The sequence below is a fragment of the Squalius cephalus genome, assembly GCF_949319135.1.
Source record: "Squalius cephalus genome assembly, chromosome: 13".
NCBI lineage: Eukaryota > Metazoa > Chordata > Actinopteri > Cypriniformes > Leuciscidae > Squalius > Squalius cephalus.
Window position 1 is genome coordinate 30270347 of NC_137134.1, and position 17493 is coordinate 30287839.

The 17493-nt window shown below is 36.8% G+C and overlaps 2 protein-coding genes and 1 pseudogene across 5 annotated transcripts in view; 2 read left to right on the forward strand and 1 right to left on the reverse strand.

Annotated features, from left to right (window-relative positions):
• The window catches only part of LOC307169827 (cell adhesion molecule CEACAM1-like), a 444926-nt gene that overhangs the window by 8467 nt on the left and 418966 nt on the right, over positions 1-17493 (forward strand). The window lies entirely within an intron of this gene.
• Positions 1270-6139, forward strand: LOC307170522 (elastase-1-like; annotated as a pseudogene). The gene is made up of 5 exons (XR_013824099.1): positions 1270-1334; positions 3637-3762; positions 4737-4879; positions 4968-5117; positions 5335-6139. The product of XR_013824099.1 is annotated as an elastase-1-like (transcript).
• Positions 6049-14751, reverse strand: LOC307169812 (uncharacterized protein). Of its 3 annotated transcripts, none has more exons than XM_079890631.1 (9): positions 14639-14751; positions 11347-11670; positions 10937-11257; positions 10728-10847; positions 9811-10119; positions 9110-9421; positions 8709-9020; positions 7185-7490; positions 6049-6614 (listed from the first exon to the last, which is right to left on the reverse strand). In XM_079890631.1, the coding sequence occupies exons 2-9, from the start codon at positions 11645-11647 to the stop codon at positions 6553-6555; spliced, it is 2043 nt and encodes a 680-aa protein (XP_079746757.1). In that variant the 5' UTR covers positions 11648-11670; positions 14639-14751; the 3' UTR covers positions 6049-6552. The 3 variants fall into 3 exon arrangements, with proteins under 3 accessions (XP_079746757.1, XP_079746758.1, XP_079746756.1); XM_079890632.1 differs by lacking the exon at positions 14639-14751 and adding an exon at positions 13931-14105 and having other exon boundaries at positions 10728-10772; XM_079890630.1 differs by lacking the exon at positions 14639-14751 and adding an exon at positions 13931-14105.

Consider the following 17493-nt stretch of genomic DNA (forward strand, 5'->3'; position numbering starts at 1 on the left):
CTTTTCCCAATAACATTTTGACTAATGTTATTAACTTGATAACTTCTAACTTGAAAAATGCATAGTATTTGTTTTCTAGTGAATTCTGCTGTTTCATGTTGATACTCAACATAGAAGGGTCTAAAGTAAAAAAAAAAAAAAATCATTCACAATAATGTCTGTTTCTCTGTAGATGTTCCAGGTTCAGGTCTGTCTTCAGGAGCTGTAGCAGGAATAGTTGTTGGTGTTCTGCTTGTGTTTGCTGCTGTATCTGCTGTGATTTACTATCGTCACCAGAAGACCCATGCACCAGTCCCACAGAGAGTAAGTATTACATACAGCTGATTTAACAAGATATATGAGATTTACTGTGCAAAAACAAAGGTTAACATAAATATAAATAAAATGTAATACATGTAAATGTGAAATGTTATCTTTTTTGCTCTTTACTTTTATTTTTTGTATTTTTAACAGTACAGAAGCAGATATTCACCGGTGTAACATTCAAAAACACCAATAACTCCCAAATAAACATTTTGTACATTTCGTGTTTGTGTAACTGAAACATCAATCCTTCTCATCACTGAAACTGTCACATTTTGGGTTTCGTTTCTTGTTCTTGTCATTGACATGTTTCTGTGTCTTGTTAATGTGATTCTCTGTTTGTCATGTGATCCTGCCATGTGTCTTGGTCAGTTCTTATCGTTGCACTATGGTGGTTGTTCCGTTCCCGAGTCTTGTTCCTGTTCCTGTTCCTGAGTCTGAGTTTGTATTTGTGAAGTTTTGAGTTTATTTAATAGAAGACTGCTGCACTTGGATCCTGTTTCCTCCTCTGCTTCAACCCAACGTAACAGTAACCTTCTGTGAATCTTTATTTTCTTACAGGAGAATGATGCTGACAATAACCCACAACCTGAACCCAATGACATTCAGGAGAATGATGCTGACAATAACCCACCACATGATCCCAATGACATTCCTTTGGAGGACATGGAACATCCTTAAATCAGACTCAGGCCGAGGCTCCCAATAAAACAATGTAACATCATTAGTACATTGAAATGGACACTGAAGAGAATTTGGAAATGATGAAGAGAAGATCAGCTGAAACTCTCTATAATTGTCACGATTCAAAGATTTCAGTGGTCGGTACCAATACCTGTGAATACCTTCAGAAATCCCTTTAAAGGGGTACATGTGAATTAAACGTGTCACAATGACCTTCATCATTACAGTTTACTAATGCCTATCTAGTGCAAGGATTTCATCAATATGCTGATAGAGGACTGATGGGACGCTCCAGGCACAGGATGGATCTGTCGGGAGAGATGGAGTCATTTATACCTCAATGACACGTCTGTACCATTTGCTTCACAGGACATAAAGTACTGTATATGCTTTCAACTACATACTGTTTATCTACTAGTGTGTTCTAACATGCAACTATGCCATGTTTAGTCTCATCTGACAGCAGGCCCAGGGTGGGTAATCGGGAGAATCGGGAGAATCCCAGTGGGCCGCTTCACTTTTGGGCCGGTCGAGCATTTTTTTTTGCTTTTTTTTTCCCACATTTGTCACGTTAGTTACATTAGGCTACACACGTTCCGCATTCTGACACCGCAGCGCGTAGCCTCTGCATGGGTTGTACCCCCTCCCATAGAGTTGGTTGAGTCCATAGCCCGTCTTTTCCAAAACGTTTTCACAGGTAGGCTACACCGCGGCACCGCCGGCGCCTACCGATATCTGGGCCGGCCCTATGGCGAAAAATCAAAATTAATGGAGCGCACAACTGATGCTGGCGCGCGCGCAGTAAATGACATTCGCGAGAGGATAAAAGATCCACACGCGAGGAAACGGGAACTCGCGAGCTCATTCAAACCCTGCGCGCGCGCATGACATTTCCTCTGCACGCAATAGCCTACAAGCCCTCGCGCGCACGCATGATCATTCCCCACGTTCTCTCGCTTGATGTCCTGCTTTTGCTCGCTCGAACACTTTTATTTTTGGCAGTCCATGGGCGGGACTTACTGTTTTAATTACCTCAAATGTCATTAGGTATCACATTTTTTTATTAAAAAAGCATTATTTTTGAATACAAATAAATCTGTAAGCATTAGTTCAATATGCCTCTTTGTGGAAGAGTGGAATACATTTCAAATGCTTTCTTTCTTTCTTTCTTTCTTTCTTTCTGCTTTTGTAAATTTATCAACCTATCCTTGTGGAATAGTGGAACATTTTTTGTTAACTTCTCAGCTTACGTGAATTATTATTTAACCTTTACATTATTTGTTGAACCATAGTATTAATAAAAACTACGCAATAGTAAGAGCTGAACTGTTGCTTCATTTGTCCAATTTGGAATTCCACCATGGAAAAAGAGGGCCGGTCTTGGGCCTGAAACTCCCGGGCTGAAAAGTGGCCCCACTCCGGCCCTGTCTGACAGCTTATAAACTGAACTGAATGGTTATGAATTGGGTTTTCGACTGCTTGATATCAAAATTCCGCTTGTTATTTAGAAAGCAGTATTAAAATGTGACCAAGGTCTTCATAAACATTCAAATGACTTTAATCAATTCACGTGCAAGAAGACTCGAAAGAAACTCAATTTGGTAACCACGCGCTGTTTTCACTGCACATACTCACAAGTCTGAACTAAGATCTTTGTGTCTTATCGTACTTAAACGAATGAGTACACACAAAATTACGTCAAAATGCCCAATTTGGCTTATTACACAGACACTGGTTGTAAATGAATGCCCTGTGAAGTTTGAGACTGACACTGGATGTAGTGTGTGTGACTGTCTTCTAAGATGGACTAAGGAAAAATGGAAGCTAAAAGGAACTTGCCTGAACTCAAAACAAGCTCTCTCAGTTTAAAAACATACTCAGGACAGTCAGTGCATGTTCTAGGCACCACCAAGGTTAAAGTCAAACACAAAGGGCTTATCAAAGAACTCACAGCAGTGGTGGTGGCAGGATCTGGGCCTAATTTATCAGGACGATCATGGCTCATAGACCTGGAACTCAGCTGGAAAAAGTGAGTAAAATTAAAGACAGCTCAGAGTTGTTGCAAGACATCTTAAGGAAACATGAAACCGTTTTCAAAGAGGAACTTGGATTCATGTACCAAGTGATGCAAAGCCTAATTTTTTTTAAATCAAGGTCACTGCCTTTTGCTGAGAGAGAAAGTTGAAGCTGAACTTGATAGCCTCATTAGAGACCATATTATAGTGCGTGTGAAATTCTCAGAGTGGGCAGCACCTGTTGTGCCGGTTTTAAAGCCAGAAGGGTCCGTAAGACTTTGTGGAGACTACAGAGTAACCATTAACAGAGAGAGCATGTAATGAGTAACGACCACAAAAAGAAGGAAAATAGCGGAGTGAAAGTACCGATACATCACTTAAAATGTAATCAAGTAAAAGTAAAATTACACTTTTTATACTCAAAGTACAATTTCTAAAAAACCGACTTAATTACAGTAAACTTGAGTATTTGTAATTCATACTGCAGAACAAAAGTGTGCGTTTCTAAATTTGTGACAGTTTTCAAACTGATTGACTAGCCAATGGAAATTCCGCTCCTATAAGACGTTAATAAAAAGTGTTCACTTGTTTCTTACTCTCTACTTACGTGTTTCTGAACTTGTTTTCTGTGCAGCTCGAGAACGTGGCATATTGTCCTGGGCGACCACGACATCTACAACCACGAGGGTCGCGAGCAGTACATGACCGTCAGTCAAGTCATCATCCACCCCAACTGGAACAGAAATAATGAGGCTTCTGGGTGCGTATAACATACAACATATACACGACTGGCGACAGTTACAGAAAAACAAACAACAATACTATTGCCAAGCCGATTAAACTAACAGTTTTTGTACTCAAAATACATTTAGAAGACTTATGTAGTAGTATAATATATCATTGCAGTTTTTTTCTACATTGTAATGGACCATTTTTATTAGCAGAAGATTTAAAGATAATAGTAATACAGGTAAAATAAGAAATAAAAACTCAGATCAATATTTGATGTTCTCCACTCAGGGTTCAGTCAGACCACCTTCTCTATTTATTATTTATTTATTTTTGGTTACACTTTATTTTAAGGTGATGTAGTTACATTGTACTCACCTAAACAAGTAGCCTACTATATTAACTACTTACGGTTAGGGTTTGGGGTTACACTTTATTTTAAGGTGTGATTGTTACAGTGTAATTATATTTAAGTACCGAGTAATATTAAGCAACTACATGTACTTACTATAGGGTTAGGGTAGGGTTAGGATTTGGTTGAGGGTTATTTGCATGTAATTATGCATAGTTACTGTTAGGGTTAGTATTAACTATGCTAAGTACATGTAACAAGGACAATGTAAAATAAAGTGTTACTGGGTTCGGTTTAGGCTTAGTTACTTGTAATTATGCATAATTTACTGTTATTACTATAGTAGTAATATAAAAGTACATGTAGTAAAGTGTAACTACGTCCCCTTAAAATACAGTGTTGCCTTATTGTTTGCACTAATGACAGAAAACACATCATATATCAACAATTGCACATTAAATTTAATGCCACACATGCAACTACTGTATCTACAATTACAGTTAATATCAAAGCAGCATACTTGACTCTATTGAGTTTTTGACATAAGTTTCATGCATAACTACCTGGACTTACATCATCAACACAACATCCATGATCTTATTGAATGTACTGATTCCTGATTCCTTCCTCTCCTGGATGTGATCTTCATTTAGCTGGTGGGTCACTCTCCGCTCAGCTGAAACAGGCCTACCTGCCCGTGGTGGCCCACAGTACCTGCTCTCGTAGCGACTGGTGGGGAAGCACCGTGAAGAGCTCCATGGTGTGCGCTGGTGGCGGCAGCTTGTCTGGATGCCAGGTGAGAAAGACTAGCTTGCAAACAGATCATGAACTGCTTCATACTGCAGTAAAATGTCTAATTTTGTCTCCTGTTGTGTTGTTTTTAGGGTGACTCTGGCGGTCCTCTGAACTGTCAGGTCAGCGGTCAGTACGTCGTCCATGGTGTGGCCAGCTTTGTGTCATCATCGGGTTGTAATGCCTACCAGAAGCCAACAGTCTTCACTCGTGTGTCTGCCTACAGCAGCTGGATTAGTGGAGTAAGTGCAATTATATCATCATTATAATAAAACTTAACATAAGGAACTAACAAGCAATCAATGTCATGACTGTATCTCATAATACAGTATATCTCATAAAATGATAATTATATCATCATTATAATAAAACTTTACATAAGGAACTAACAAGCAATCAATGTCATGACTGTATTCCATAATACTGTTTTTATTTCTTGTGCCATTTTGTTCATTTCAGATCATTGGATAAGTGGAAAAACTGAGAAGATGAAAGAAAAACATCCTCCATTTGTCAGCTTTTAACATGGCAAGAAATATTTACAATAAACTTTACATCTAATCTTGGGCTGCTTTGAATCATTTTAAAGATTTGTGACCTTGTTTAATCCAGTTTAATCCAAAACAATATATACATTTAGTAGAGCACTTAACTATTTGAAGTTATTTTTTTAAGTGGAGATTTAAATTGTTTATACGTAATGGTCTTGACATATTAACTCCTTCAGACCATTGGAAACAAATTTATTTTTCTAATATGAGTAATGTCTGGTCACTGATTGGTCCCTGAGAAACCAACAACAATGAAAATATGCCGTCCATCGTAGTGGAAAAATTGATTAACTAAGGAGTTCGCAAAAATGTAGTTTTTTAGATTAATTTTTACATTTAAGGAGAGCAAAATATCAAGTAGGTAAAGTTGTTTTGCTCAGTGATTAAAAAAAAAAAAGGTCTGTATAACAACATTTTGGTGAAATTTTATGGGCAAAAAAGATCCCTTGTCAATAGTGACAAACTATGGTTATTTTTACTGTACCTTAAGGTGAATTAATTGACAATCTTATTGAATTAATCCAGAGAATATTTTAGTTTTTAATATCTTTCCAAAAAAAGACTTCATCAGCTTGTGGTTTACAAACTGATATTAAGATATTAATACCAGCAGTATATCTATATCTTATATAAACTTTTATTAATTGAACAGAATTTTATACAAATGACTTGGAAATGAGAATAAAACAAAAGCCATTCATCCAAGGAATACACACACAAAAATCAGTAAAATACAAAAAGCAAGACCATTAAAAAAAACAGAAATGGAATAAACCTCGAATCAGACTCATTAGAACCTCATTAATATTAAAATTTATAATATTACCAATTATAAATCATTGTCCAATGACAAGAGTCAGTATGCATGCATTCAGCCAATATGAAATATAGCACTGTCTAATACATAACACAGTAACAAATCACTGCTATACAGTACATATAAGGTCCATACACTAACAAGTTAAGGACTGTAATAAATTCATAAATATATAACATAAATATCTAAATTACATTCATGTTCACATTTATGTTCACATTTATGTTCACAAGCACCAAATTAAAATAAGTCAATAAATTCTCTAAAATTGTTTACATAATGTCATACAAAATGTGCAAAAATTCACAGTTATATTTGTATTAAGTGTATACCCTCCTGCTCATCCCCGCTGTCTGTATGTCTTTCTCTCTCTGTAAGAAAACAAAGAATACTGGTTAAAAAGGTTGATGTCACAGCTACTTTAGTGTCAATGTTCAGCCAATAAACATGTCAGATAAACAGCCAATAAACCAAGAATTCCTACCACTTACCCAATCAAAAACACTCAAAATAATACAGTGCTGAGTGTCAAACCGTAAAGAACTGAGAAAATTAAAGGACAATTTAGAAAATAAATCATCCAATTGTAAAGTAGTCTACTGAAGGTGAGCTTGTTGAGAAACATGATCAAACAGAATACACGGACACGACGCTTCCCAAACAGTGGTTAAAGGAAACAATACTTGACAAAGACACAATTGGCAAACATGAGGGCTTAAATACAGACTAATGACTAAACAAAGGACACCTATTAACAATGAAACAATGGACCAATGACAGCATGACACATCAGACAAGGGAACACATGGCAGGATCACATGACTAACAGTGAATCACATGACCGACATGAAACAAAACCAAACCAAGACGTGACAGCAATATGTTCATTTCAGAGCGTCTGTACACAGAGCCAAAATAAAAAAGATCACCATGTTACTCACCATGGATTGTAACTTTATATCTCTTGTATTTAGTCTCTCGGCTGCTGATGATCAGTAGTTTATAGACTCCGGCATGTTCAGTTGTGCTGTTTCTTATGATCAGAGATCCAGTTTGATGATCCAGATTCAATATGTTTTTGAATTTCTCTTCGGCGCCATAATATGTACAGGGACTTTTATTTGTTTCTCTTTTAGCTATGAGTCTGTCTTCAGCTCCAAACAGCCACAGAATAAGATCATCATCTTGTATTTCAGTTTCGTTGTGCAGCGTGACCGAATCTCCTTCCGTCGCTGACACAGTCTTCTCTTTATTTTGTCGCAGCAACAGATAACAGAGAAAAACATGGACATTATAACAGGTGATCTGACCTCACTGCCACAGTAACATTGAAAGGAACTGATGGTTGATTAATTAGGAGGTCAAGAGGGTACATTTTCTCAATCAAAACCAGTGTTTCTAGAATAATAATAATACAAAATGTTCTAGGAATGTTTTGCAAATATTCCCAAATTAGGACACACACAAACACACACACACACACACACACACACACACAAACACAAACACACAAGTGATTGAATTCGAGGAGTTTATGTGGTTGTAATAAAAATAAAAAATAAAGTAAAAAATCCTTCCCATGACCCCCTTAGGAATGAATGGATTGCGAGAAATGCTTTAGTATACATGGAAAAACCTAAAAAAAAGTCAAACTTTACCAAAAGATGATTTTATAATGTCTAGTAATTTAAAGGTAAATACTTTTTTTTTTTTACTCTGAAAAAATGTATGAACATCTTACTAAGACTTGAGAAAAAAAACATTCCATGAACGATATATAATGTTTTTATGTTAACGTTTTGAGAACATTATTGAAAAACAGATCAATTTGAACGAACATTTTATTAATGTTACTGAAAGAACTTTGAGATAACCTTGCCAGAGCGTCAGCTAAAGTTCCAAGAACGTTCCTGTCAGCTGGAACGACATTTCAGCAGAATTTTCATTTTTTTTCACAAGATTCCTGAGTAAACTGTTGCCACCTCTTTCCTGCGTTAAAAAGTCTGATGTTTGAGTAAAGAAGGGTAAAAGAGGGGGAAAACATGGCCTGTCGATCATCTTCTAGTTGTGGACTTTTATTTATTATATTCCTTGCTTTATCCACCAGATTAAATAATAGCCCAAATATCTTCAAACTTATGACAATTTGTAACTATTTTACGTTTTGGGCAAATTATTAGCTAATTCATATAAATACATACAATATAATGTGTACGTTTTTGTACAATCTGCTTAAACCCAAGTGTTAAGATATGGGGTTAGGGGTGGACCTTCATGCCTTAAGTTTTTGTATGATTTACAGTGTACGAATTCATACAAATGTGCCGCCTTGTAACAAAGTTATGTTTTCCTGTGAGATCAGGTTGTTGTTGTTTTTTCAGTTTTTTGTGTCTTTAACTATTAATAATCTGTGTTAAGAGCATTAAAAGCATCAAAACAGTGCTAAATATGATTGCGTCACTCACCGTGGGCAATCACCATGAATCTCTTGCATGTGATCTTTTTGCCGCTGATGATTTGTAGTGTATAAACGTCTGAATGTGCTCTGCTGATTTTCCTGATGGTCAGATCTCCAGTTCGCTGGTTTAACTGCAATCTGTCTCTGAATCTCCCATCAGGACCTTCATAGAATAAGGCCTGATTGGTGGCTGCGTTGAGTTCAGCTATGAGCGTTTCTTTATCGCTAAACTTCCACAGTATCCGCTCATCTTTCTTCAGATTGGTAACACCAGTTTGTAGAGTCACAGAATCTCCAACTGTATATTTCAGCGTATTCACTGCCAAAGAGAGAGAAACATGTAGGAGAAACATGTGAATGTGAAAGTAAACCGCACTATAAATACTGTGATTATTTTGAGCTACTCACACCAAACAAGAACGTTGAATTTCTTGTATGAAGATTTAATGCTGCTCTTCATCTGTACTTCGTAAACTCCAGAGTCGCTGCTTTTGGTGTTTGTGATGGTGAGATCTCCAGTTCGACTGTCCAGCTCCAGTCTGTCTTTGAATCTCTCGTCGTCAACATCGTAGACGCTGGTCTCACTGGTTTGCCCATCAACTTTGGCTATGAGGGTGTTTTTAGGTTCAAACTTCCACAGAATCACATCATCTTTCTGTATTTCGGTAATACCAGTCTGCAGATGGACAGACTCTCCCTCCGTGAATTTCAGTGTGTCCACTTTATTTCATAAAGAAATAGAAACAAAGCATGTTGATATGTGCAGATGAACAACTCAAATCCCACTTTAGACCTCAATGAAGTGTAAAATTAACAAATTAACAAATGAAATTGTTTTGCTCAGTGGTTAAAATAAAAAAGGTCTGTAGGGAATAACAACATTTTGGGGAAATTTTGTGGGCAAAAAAGATCCCTTGTCAATAGTGACAAACAATGGTTATTTTGACTGTACCTTAAGGTGAATTAATTGACTATCTTATTGAATTAATCTAGAGAATATTTTATGAACAACTCAAATCCCACTTTAGACCTCAATGAAGTGTAAAATGAACAAATTAACACATTTACAGACAACACTGTAGGGTGTTTGAATTAATATACCCACACACCTCGTACAATAACCTTGAATCTCTTCGTTTTGGCTCTGCTGCCGGTGATCTGCATCTGATAATCTCCAGAGATTCGGATCCTGATGTCGCTGATGGTCAGATCTCCGGTCTGCTGGTCCAGCTGCAATTTGTCGCTGAACCGCTCGTCGTCGGCATACGAAATGTTACCGGGCTTTTTGTGTATTTGAGCGATGACCATGTCCTTCGGTCCAAATGTCCAGAGTACTTCATCCTCTCTCTGGATTTCAGTTGCACCGGTTCTCAGCGTGACAGAATTTCCCTCCGTCACTGACACCGTTTTTTTATTTTCTGTCTCAGCACCAAGATAAAAAAGTTTTAACAGATTTTTAAAATAGTTAAAATTCTAAAGAAAAATTTACGAATAAGCGAAGTCCCATCAGAAATAATAGCTTTGCTCCAAAACAGTGAGAATGCATTTGCAATGAAGGAGCTGTTCCAACAAGAAACAGATATTCACTCAGATATTGGTTTACAATTTGATTCAAAAGCGTTGTTAACTGACACCGTTTGTGTCTGACTCTCAACATCATGGAGATGTTACAGCAAAAAACTGCAAAATCTCCTAGTGATCTGCATAAATAAGTAGCATTTTAAGGTGCAATCCTAATAAAGGGATGTTCTTTTTTTCTGTTGGTTTTCAATATATTTTAAAAGTCACTTTTTAAAATGCATTTCTAGGATTCTAGAACTTCCTGTATCTTAAGTGGGAACAAGAATCACAGACTGCTTTCCAGCTACAATCAATTCCTGTTTTTCTTAAGATCACCCACTGTATAATTTGTTAAAGATACAGTATTTCTCAATTGAAAAAAACATAGTTATGCAAATTAAATACACTTTTAAAACTCTCATATAGGATTATTCCTTTTGCTATATTAGCAGTAGATAATGATTACCTTTCCGTTTGGAGTATCTGAACATGTAGTAAATCACAGCCAGAGCTACAGCCACACACAGCAGGAGAAAAACACAAATCAGCACAATATAACCAGCGGACAAACCTGGATCTGGAATGGCTGAAGAGAGAAAGTCATTAGGATAAGTACATTTATTGTGGGATTTAAGGGAAATGCTCATTTAACATGATCAAACATGAGCTACTTACCAACAAAAACATTGAATCTCTTGTATAAGGTCTCTTTACTGTTGGAGATCTGTAGTTGATAAACACCAGTGTCTGCGGTTCTGACGTCTCTGATGGTGAGATATCCCGTCTGATTTTCCAGATGTATTCTCTCTCTGTATCTCTCATCAGGACTGTATGTGATCTCATGAATCTTTATGTTCATTTCAGCTATAAAAGTGTCTGGATTCGTAGTCCCAAACGTCCACCGTATTAGATCATGTTTCTGTGAATCAGTAACACCAGTGTGTAGAGTCACAGAATCTCCTTCTCTCTTGTTTTCCAACCCTGCAAAAATCACATCTGGAAAACAAACAGGAACAGTTATGGTAAAAAGTCAAACATATTGGCCTGAACTATATAATCAATATAGATCTATCGGAGCTACTCACCATGGACAGTAACACTGAATGTATTGACTAAGGTCTCAGTGCTGATGATCTTTATATAATAATCTCCGGAGTGTTTGGTTCTGATGTCACTGATGGTCAGAGATCCAGTCTTATTGTCCAACTGCAGTCTGTCCTCGAATCTCCCATCATCAACATCATATAATGAGACTGTCTGAGCTGTGCCCTCGATTTTAGCGATAATGGAGTTTTGAGATCCATACATCCACATCAACAAAAATATTCTCTGTATTTCAGTGACATTAGACTGCAGAATGACGGAATCTCCCTCTTTCACTGACATTTGTGTCGTCTCCCCAAACACACCTGAGAAATATAAAAAAACAAAATATAGCTGAAAGTTTTCAATATCAGTAAACTAGGCTACTCTTAAAAATAAAGGTTCCAAAAGGAGGGTTTTCTCAGCAGTGCCATATAGAAGAAAGAAGAGCAATTTCTGGTTCTTCAAAAAACCTTTCAGTGATCAGTTCTTAAAAACATGTTACTCATAGTGCAAATTTTAATAATGTATAGAACCTTTTGTGCAATAGAAAGTTTGGTGTGGTTCTTCTTCATGGACATAGATGCCAATAAAGAAACTTATTTTTAACGCAGTCGATATTTAAATCTTAGCGATTATTATTATCCTATTAGAACAGCCAACTAGAATACACTGAATACTAGGCTATAGAATTAAATATCATCATAAAATGAAAATAGATCTTGTCATTGTGGAATTTGTCCACGAATGATTGCGCAATATTTGCATAACAAAACAGAAGCAGTGTGAACCGTATGAAGGCTATGAATGAATGAATGTACATTCCGTCATGAATGTATCTTTGACCAATTTATGATGAGTTTATCATATGTGACCCGATCTGGCGAAATGAGTCGGAAGTCGCAACGTTCCATTTTAAGATATGGGCCGATTATGTGGAAAAACAATGAAATAATAGATTTTTTAAAAAAAATTTTTTTTTGCTAAATTTCAAAGAACAGACATTCCAAAATAATCTCCTAAAGTTTCGTAGTCCAGATAATTGAGTAAAGGTATTTAAATTACTATTAAAGTTGACAAAGTTTAACTAAATTCGCTGGAAATTAATATTGCTTTTCTCAACTCCTCTCGTCACCTCTGAGCATTTCCCGGGAATCCCCTCAAACGTCTCTGCTCTCCAAATATGGTGTTTCACGTTGTATAGAACCAATCAAAAAGCTTAGAAATGTACAAAAACGCTGATCATTTGTCAATGGGAAGCCCCGTTTCGACTGACAGGCACGCGATTGGTCCAGCCATCCTCCTGTCAGACTCGTAGCGCTATGTGTAAACAAGCTAGCTGATCTCCTCAGAAAGATTAAATATTATTAATTTGAGAAATGTCGCTGTCAAAAGAGAGCAAATTCACCAAAAAGTCGCCAAAAGCGTTGAACTCACTAGAGGCTTCTAACCTAAGCTCTGCTGCTGGTCATCAAGAGTAAGGCTAGTCAGTGTTTTGGATCTGGAGACGTGTCATCCTCTGATGACCGCGACAGCAGTGACAGCCCTGTGGTATTTATCGTGTATGGATGTGAGTGAGTGCAATTATTCTGTGAGTGTATTTATCTGCAAGGAGAATCCATTACAATGTGTTTGATTTATTTTAACCCAATATTTAACTGTTGGTATCTCCGTTATGAATTTGTTACACTGATATTGTCAACTAGCCTACACAAAGATGATTGCATAGGCTAACATTATTTGTTCTCTGTTTCCTTGTCTCTCTGCCTCTCTCACTTTATCTCTCTCTCTCTCACACACACACACACACACACACACAGACAGAGAGAGAGAGAGAGAGAGAGAGACAGACAGACAGACACACACTCTCTCAAGGAAAACTGTAGCACCTCTGTTCAATCTTTCTGATTTTAGTAAATGTTTGTAAAAGTGCCTTTTAAATTATTTATTAAAATAAAAACTTTAAAATAATTTGAGCTTCAGCCTGGTTTAATAGCATATATTAATGTCTTTGGTCACATTAAGCTGTACAATAAATAGTTTATCCCTTTAAATGCAATGGATTTTGAAAGATATCAACAAAAAACGGGCAAAAAACTTTAAAAGCGATTTTCTCAGGTTTTCAATTGGAAAAAGAGGACAGACGACCATAATTCAAATGTGTATATCTTTACAACCATTCAAGGTATGACTTTGACTAGGATATCATTTGAAAGCTTATGGTCCCCTCTTTCCATTAATACCAAAATCTCAATTTTGAAATTTGGGTCACTGTGACTCATTTTGCTGGATCAGGTCACATATGTTGATAACCTATAGCTATAACTGTTGGTGTGGAAATCCGACGCCAAAAGCCACGATCGACAACCCCGCCCCCTGGATTAGGCTACTGCAGAACAGACAAAAGCAATGATTTAGCCTTTCTTATTCTTTGCAAATTATCTTCCTTACATGAAAATGTTCCGATTCATCAACATTACAGCGACGGTGAAATTCGTATTTCCCCGAATCTGTTGTAGACTAATATGTGACATAAGAACATAGGCCTGAATGTGAAACCGAAAGAATGACGAACCGATGACTTGCCTTGAAAAAATAATGCGAAAGAAAAGAGCAATAACAGTTTCTTCATATTGTTTTAGAATCCTAGATCATAACCATGACTCGACTTGATGAGGTGATCGACCGTGCCGTGGCGTTTCTGTCGTATAAACGAGATAGGCTACAAACAAGTGGCAGTGACAGTGCCGTCACGGACAGCAAAAAAAAAAAAAAAAAAAAAAAAACAAGTGTCGACTCACTGTTGAGGAATTTTGAACAGATAGACCGGTTATCACAAAACAACGAATGTTCGTTCATGAATATCATTTAGGTTATGCACAAATGTTATTTTACTGTTTTACTGTAATGCTCATTTTCAAGTCAAAATAGAAATGTAATATTTATAACATAGGTCTATAATTGTAACCACACCAGACTCAGACATATTATTCACTCGCAGACTACATCTCCCATCATTCTCTGCCTGGACTCATCAGCACTCATTATCACATTCACCTGTATCTCATATTCTTGTTTAGTTCACCCCATATAAGCCTGGTTCACCCCTTCACTGAGGGCGAAGTTTTGTATGTTGTTGCACTGCACTTCTGAGCGTTTTCCCTGGTTTTCATGTCTCTTGGTTTTTTGGATTTCTTGCCTGTTCCCTGGATAACTCTTTTGCCTCTGACCCCTGCCTGTTTTGTTTGTTTGTTTATTTGTTTGTTTGGTTATTTGTTTTTTTGGACTGCTTACCTGTGTTTTGACCATTGCCTGTTTCTTGGATTACGTGTCTGGATTAACCCTAATAAAGCTGCATTTGGATCCTCTACCTTCGAGTCTTGGAGCAGTTTCGTAACAATAATATGCTGTTGGTTTCCAATCTCTATCTAGTGTTCTTGCTTGTAGTTTCTGTCATTGTACTCATGAGGGCAGAGGAAGGCAAAACCTGTTCACAGATCAGTATTTCCATTTAACTTCCTTTGAGTATTCAACATGCAATCAGCATTAGACAAAGCTTGTATCCATGCATGGCCTGTTAATGTTTTTTAATAAAGTTTGGAACAAAACTAATAGGACTTCAGTAAGTCAATGTGTCGTTATGGGATTATTCAATGTATGTACATTGTATGTACATTTAAATGATCATCAATCAGAAATGCGTAAAGTAACTTGTGGGGTGCCTCAGGGTTCTTTGATTGGTCCTAAGTTGACATCTGTAATGCCTCGTTTCCACTGAGCGGTACGGTACGGTACGGTACGGAACGGTACGCATTTATTTGCGTTTCCACTATCAAAAGTTGTGAATGGTACCAAAATGCCGAACCGTACCGTACCACTTTTTAGGTACCCTTCCATTGGGGTACCTAGCACAGTGGAACGGTACTAAAAGGTGGAGCTAGACTCACTGCAGGACGTTGATTGGTTGACAGAGAATCGTCACTTGCGCGTGCTACAAGAGGAATGACAACATAAGAAGCGCCATTTTTTAATATACAGTTTAATATAATACTACTGTTACTGTATCACGAAATGTAATTTTAAGAGTTTTTCAGGCGAGAATGTAGTTGTTTAAAGCTCAAATCTGTGGTTTATTTATAAAGATGATTTTTCCCCCCCGGTGAGATCCATGCGTTCAGCGGGCGCTCGGCGCTCATGTTTCCCGGCTGGATGAGCCTTGCCTCGGCGTTCGTCGCGGACTCCGACGGTAGTGGTTAAACATAAGATAATTCGTTTTGTGTAGACCTAACGGGCGATCTTTGGTCTCGTGAATATATAATGAGTTCCCCGTCAATCGTTTTGGCTGAGGGCTAAGTTTAGTTTTATATTAACGTTATTTGTGTTTAACTACTTGTAATGTTAGAGCGCTGCATTTGGATATTTGACTGAATTGTTTGCTTTATTTCTTATTGTATAGCTTCTTGTACTTTACTTAAACTTTTATATAGGCTATTATTGATAAAACTGAAATTTTACAAAAATAAATATGGTTTCTTGTCATTTTTTATTACAAGATTATCACTGATGTTTATTGCAACATTTGTACAAATGCATATATTGCCTGGAATATGTTTATTTTATTTATTTTTTTAAACGAAAAGAGGTAACGTTAGGGTTGTGTTTTAAATTTCGTTTCGTTATAAATAGAATAACGTATAACGTGCAGTGAATAATCAATCAATATGCGTTGCGCATGAACCACATTTGTGTCCCTATAATGTTTAATTTATTTAAATGAAAACGAAAAGAGGCAGAGTGGTGTTTTATAACATATTTCGTTTTATTGTTGCTTAAAATGTACAGACAGAGTAACCGAGATAACCGGTGTATCAGCGACGCTTTTAAGAACGCGCTGTACCATTTGCATGTAGGAGTCGCACATGGCAAGTACAAACTTTGCGTAGGCTACTTGATATTGAGAAAAGCCTAATGTCGGCGCTTGTCTTCTTGTGACAAACATGTCGAGGAGCAAGAATAAGATATGCTGCATGTCATCCATTGTAGTTTACTATGTTCTTCTTCGCGCGAAAATGACGTCGATCGAAACACCACGCCTATCAAGTAAGGGTACTGTTGGCAGTGGAAACGCTAGCCAGATCATGGTTAACAGACCCGAACCGTACCGTACTGTCCCGTACCGTACCGTACTGCTCAGTGGAAACGAGGCATAAGGTATCCGATTTGTTAAAATGTGTTTTATTCGCAGATGACACAACACTGTATGTATCTGGGGATAATCTTCACCAACTAATTACTGATGTGACTAGAGAACTATCCAGAATCAAGCAATGGTTTGACCGAAATAAACTGTCCTTTAATCTAAGTAAACCAAATATCTTATATTCAGTAATCGACAAACTAAAACCAGCATGAGCTTAAAGATTGATGATGTGGTACTAGAAAGGGTGAATGAAAACAAATTTCTTGGAATAATATTAGACCATAAATTATCCTGGAAACCACACATCGCTCATGTTCAATCAAAACTGTCCAAAATAATAGCCATATTACATAAAACCAAGTATTTTCTAAATACGCCTTCTTTGTATATTCTGTATTGTTCTCTATTTGTTCCATACATTTCTTACTGTGTTGAAATATGGGGGCATGCCTACACCACAAACACAAAACCTATTTTTATTTTACAAAAAAAAAAGCCATAAGGATAGTCAATCATTCACCGTATCATGAACCGACAAACGCAATATTCTGCAAACTTAAAGCAATACAATTTTCCGATCTAGTCACCGCTGTCTTTATGTTCAAAGTCAATAGGAAAATATTGCCTGAAAATATACTATGTTTGTTTGAAAACAGGGAACAGAAATATATTTTAAGAGGAGAGAACATGTTTAAAAAACAAATGGTCAGAACAAACTTTAAAATGAACACCATTTCGGTATAAGGGGTCGACTTGTGGAATGGTCTCATCGATGAACTTAAGAGGAGCAATTCCATTCATTACTTTAAAAAACAGTTTAAAATCTTAATTTTTGACAAATACATGGATGCTTAAGAAAAATTGTCTAAGATAAGTTTATGTATAATTGTTGTGCATAAATTGATACAACACAAGCAACAAACAAACATTTGTAATTGCTTAAAAAAAA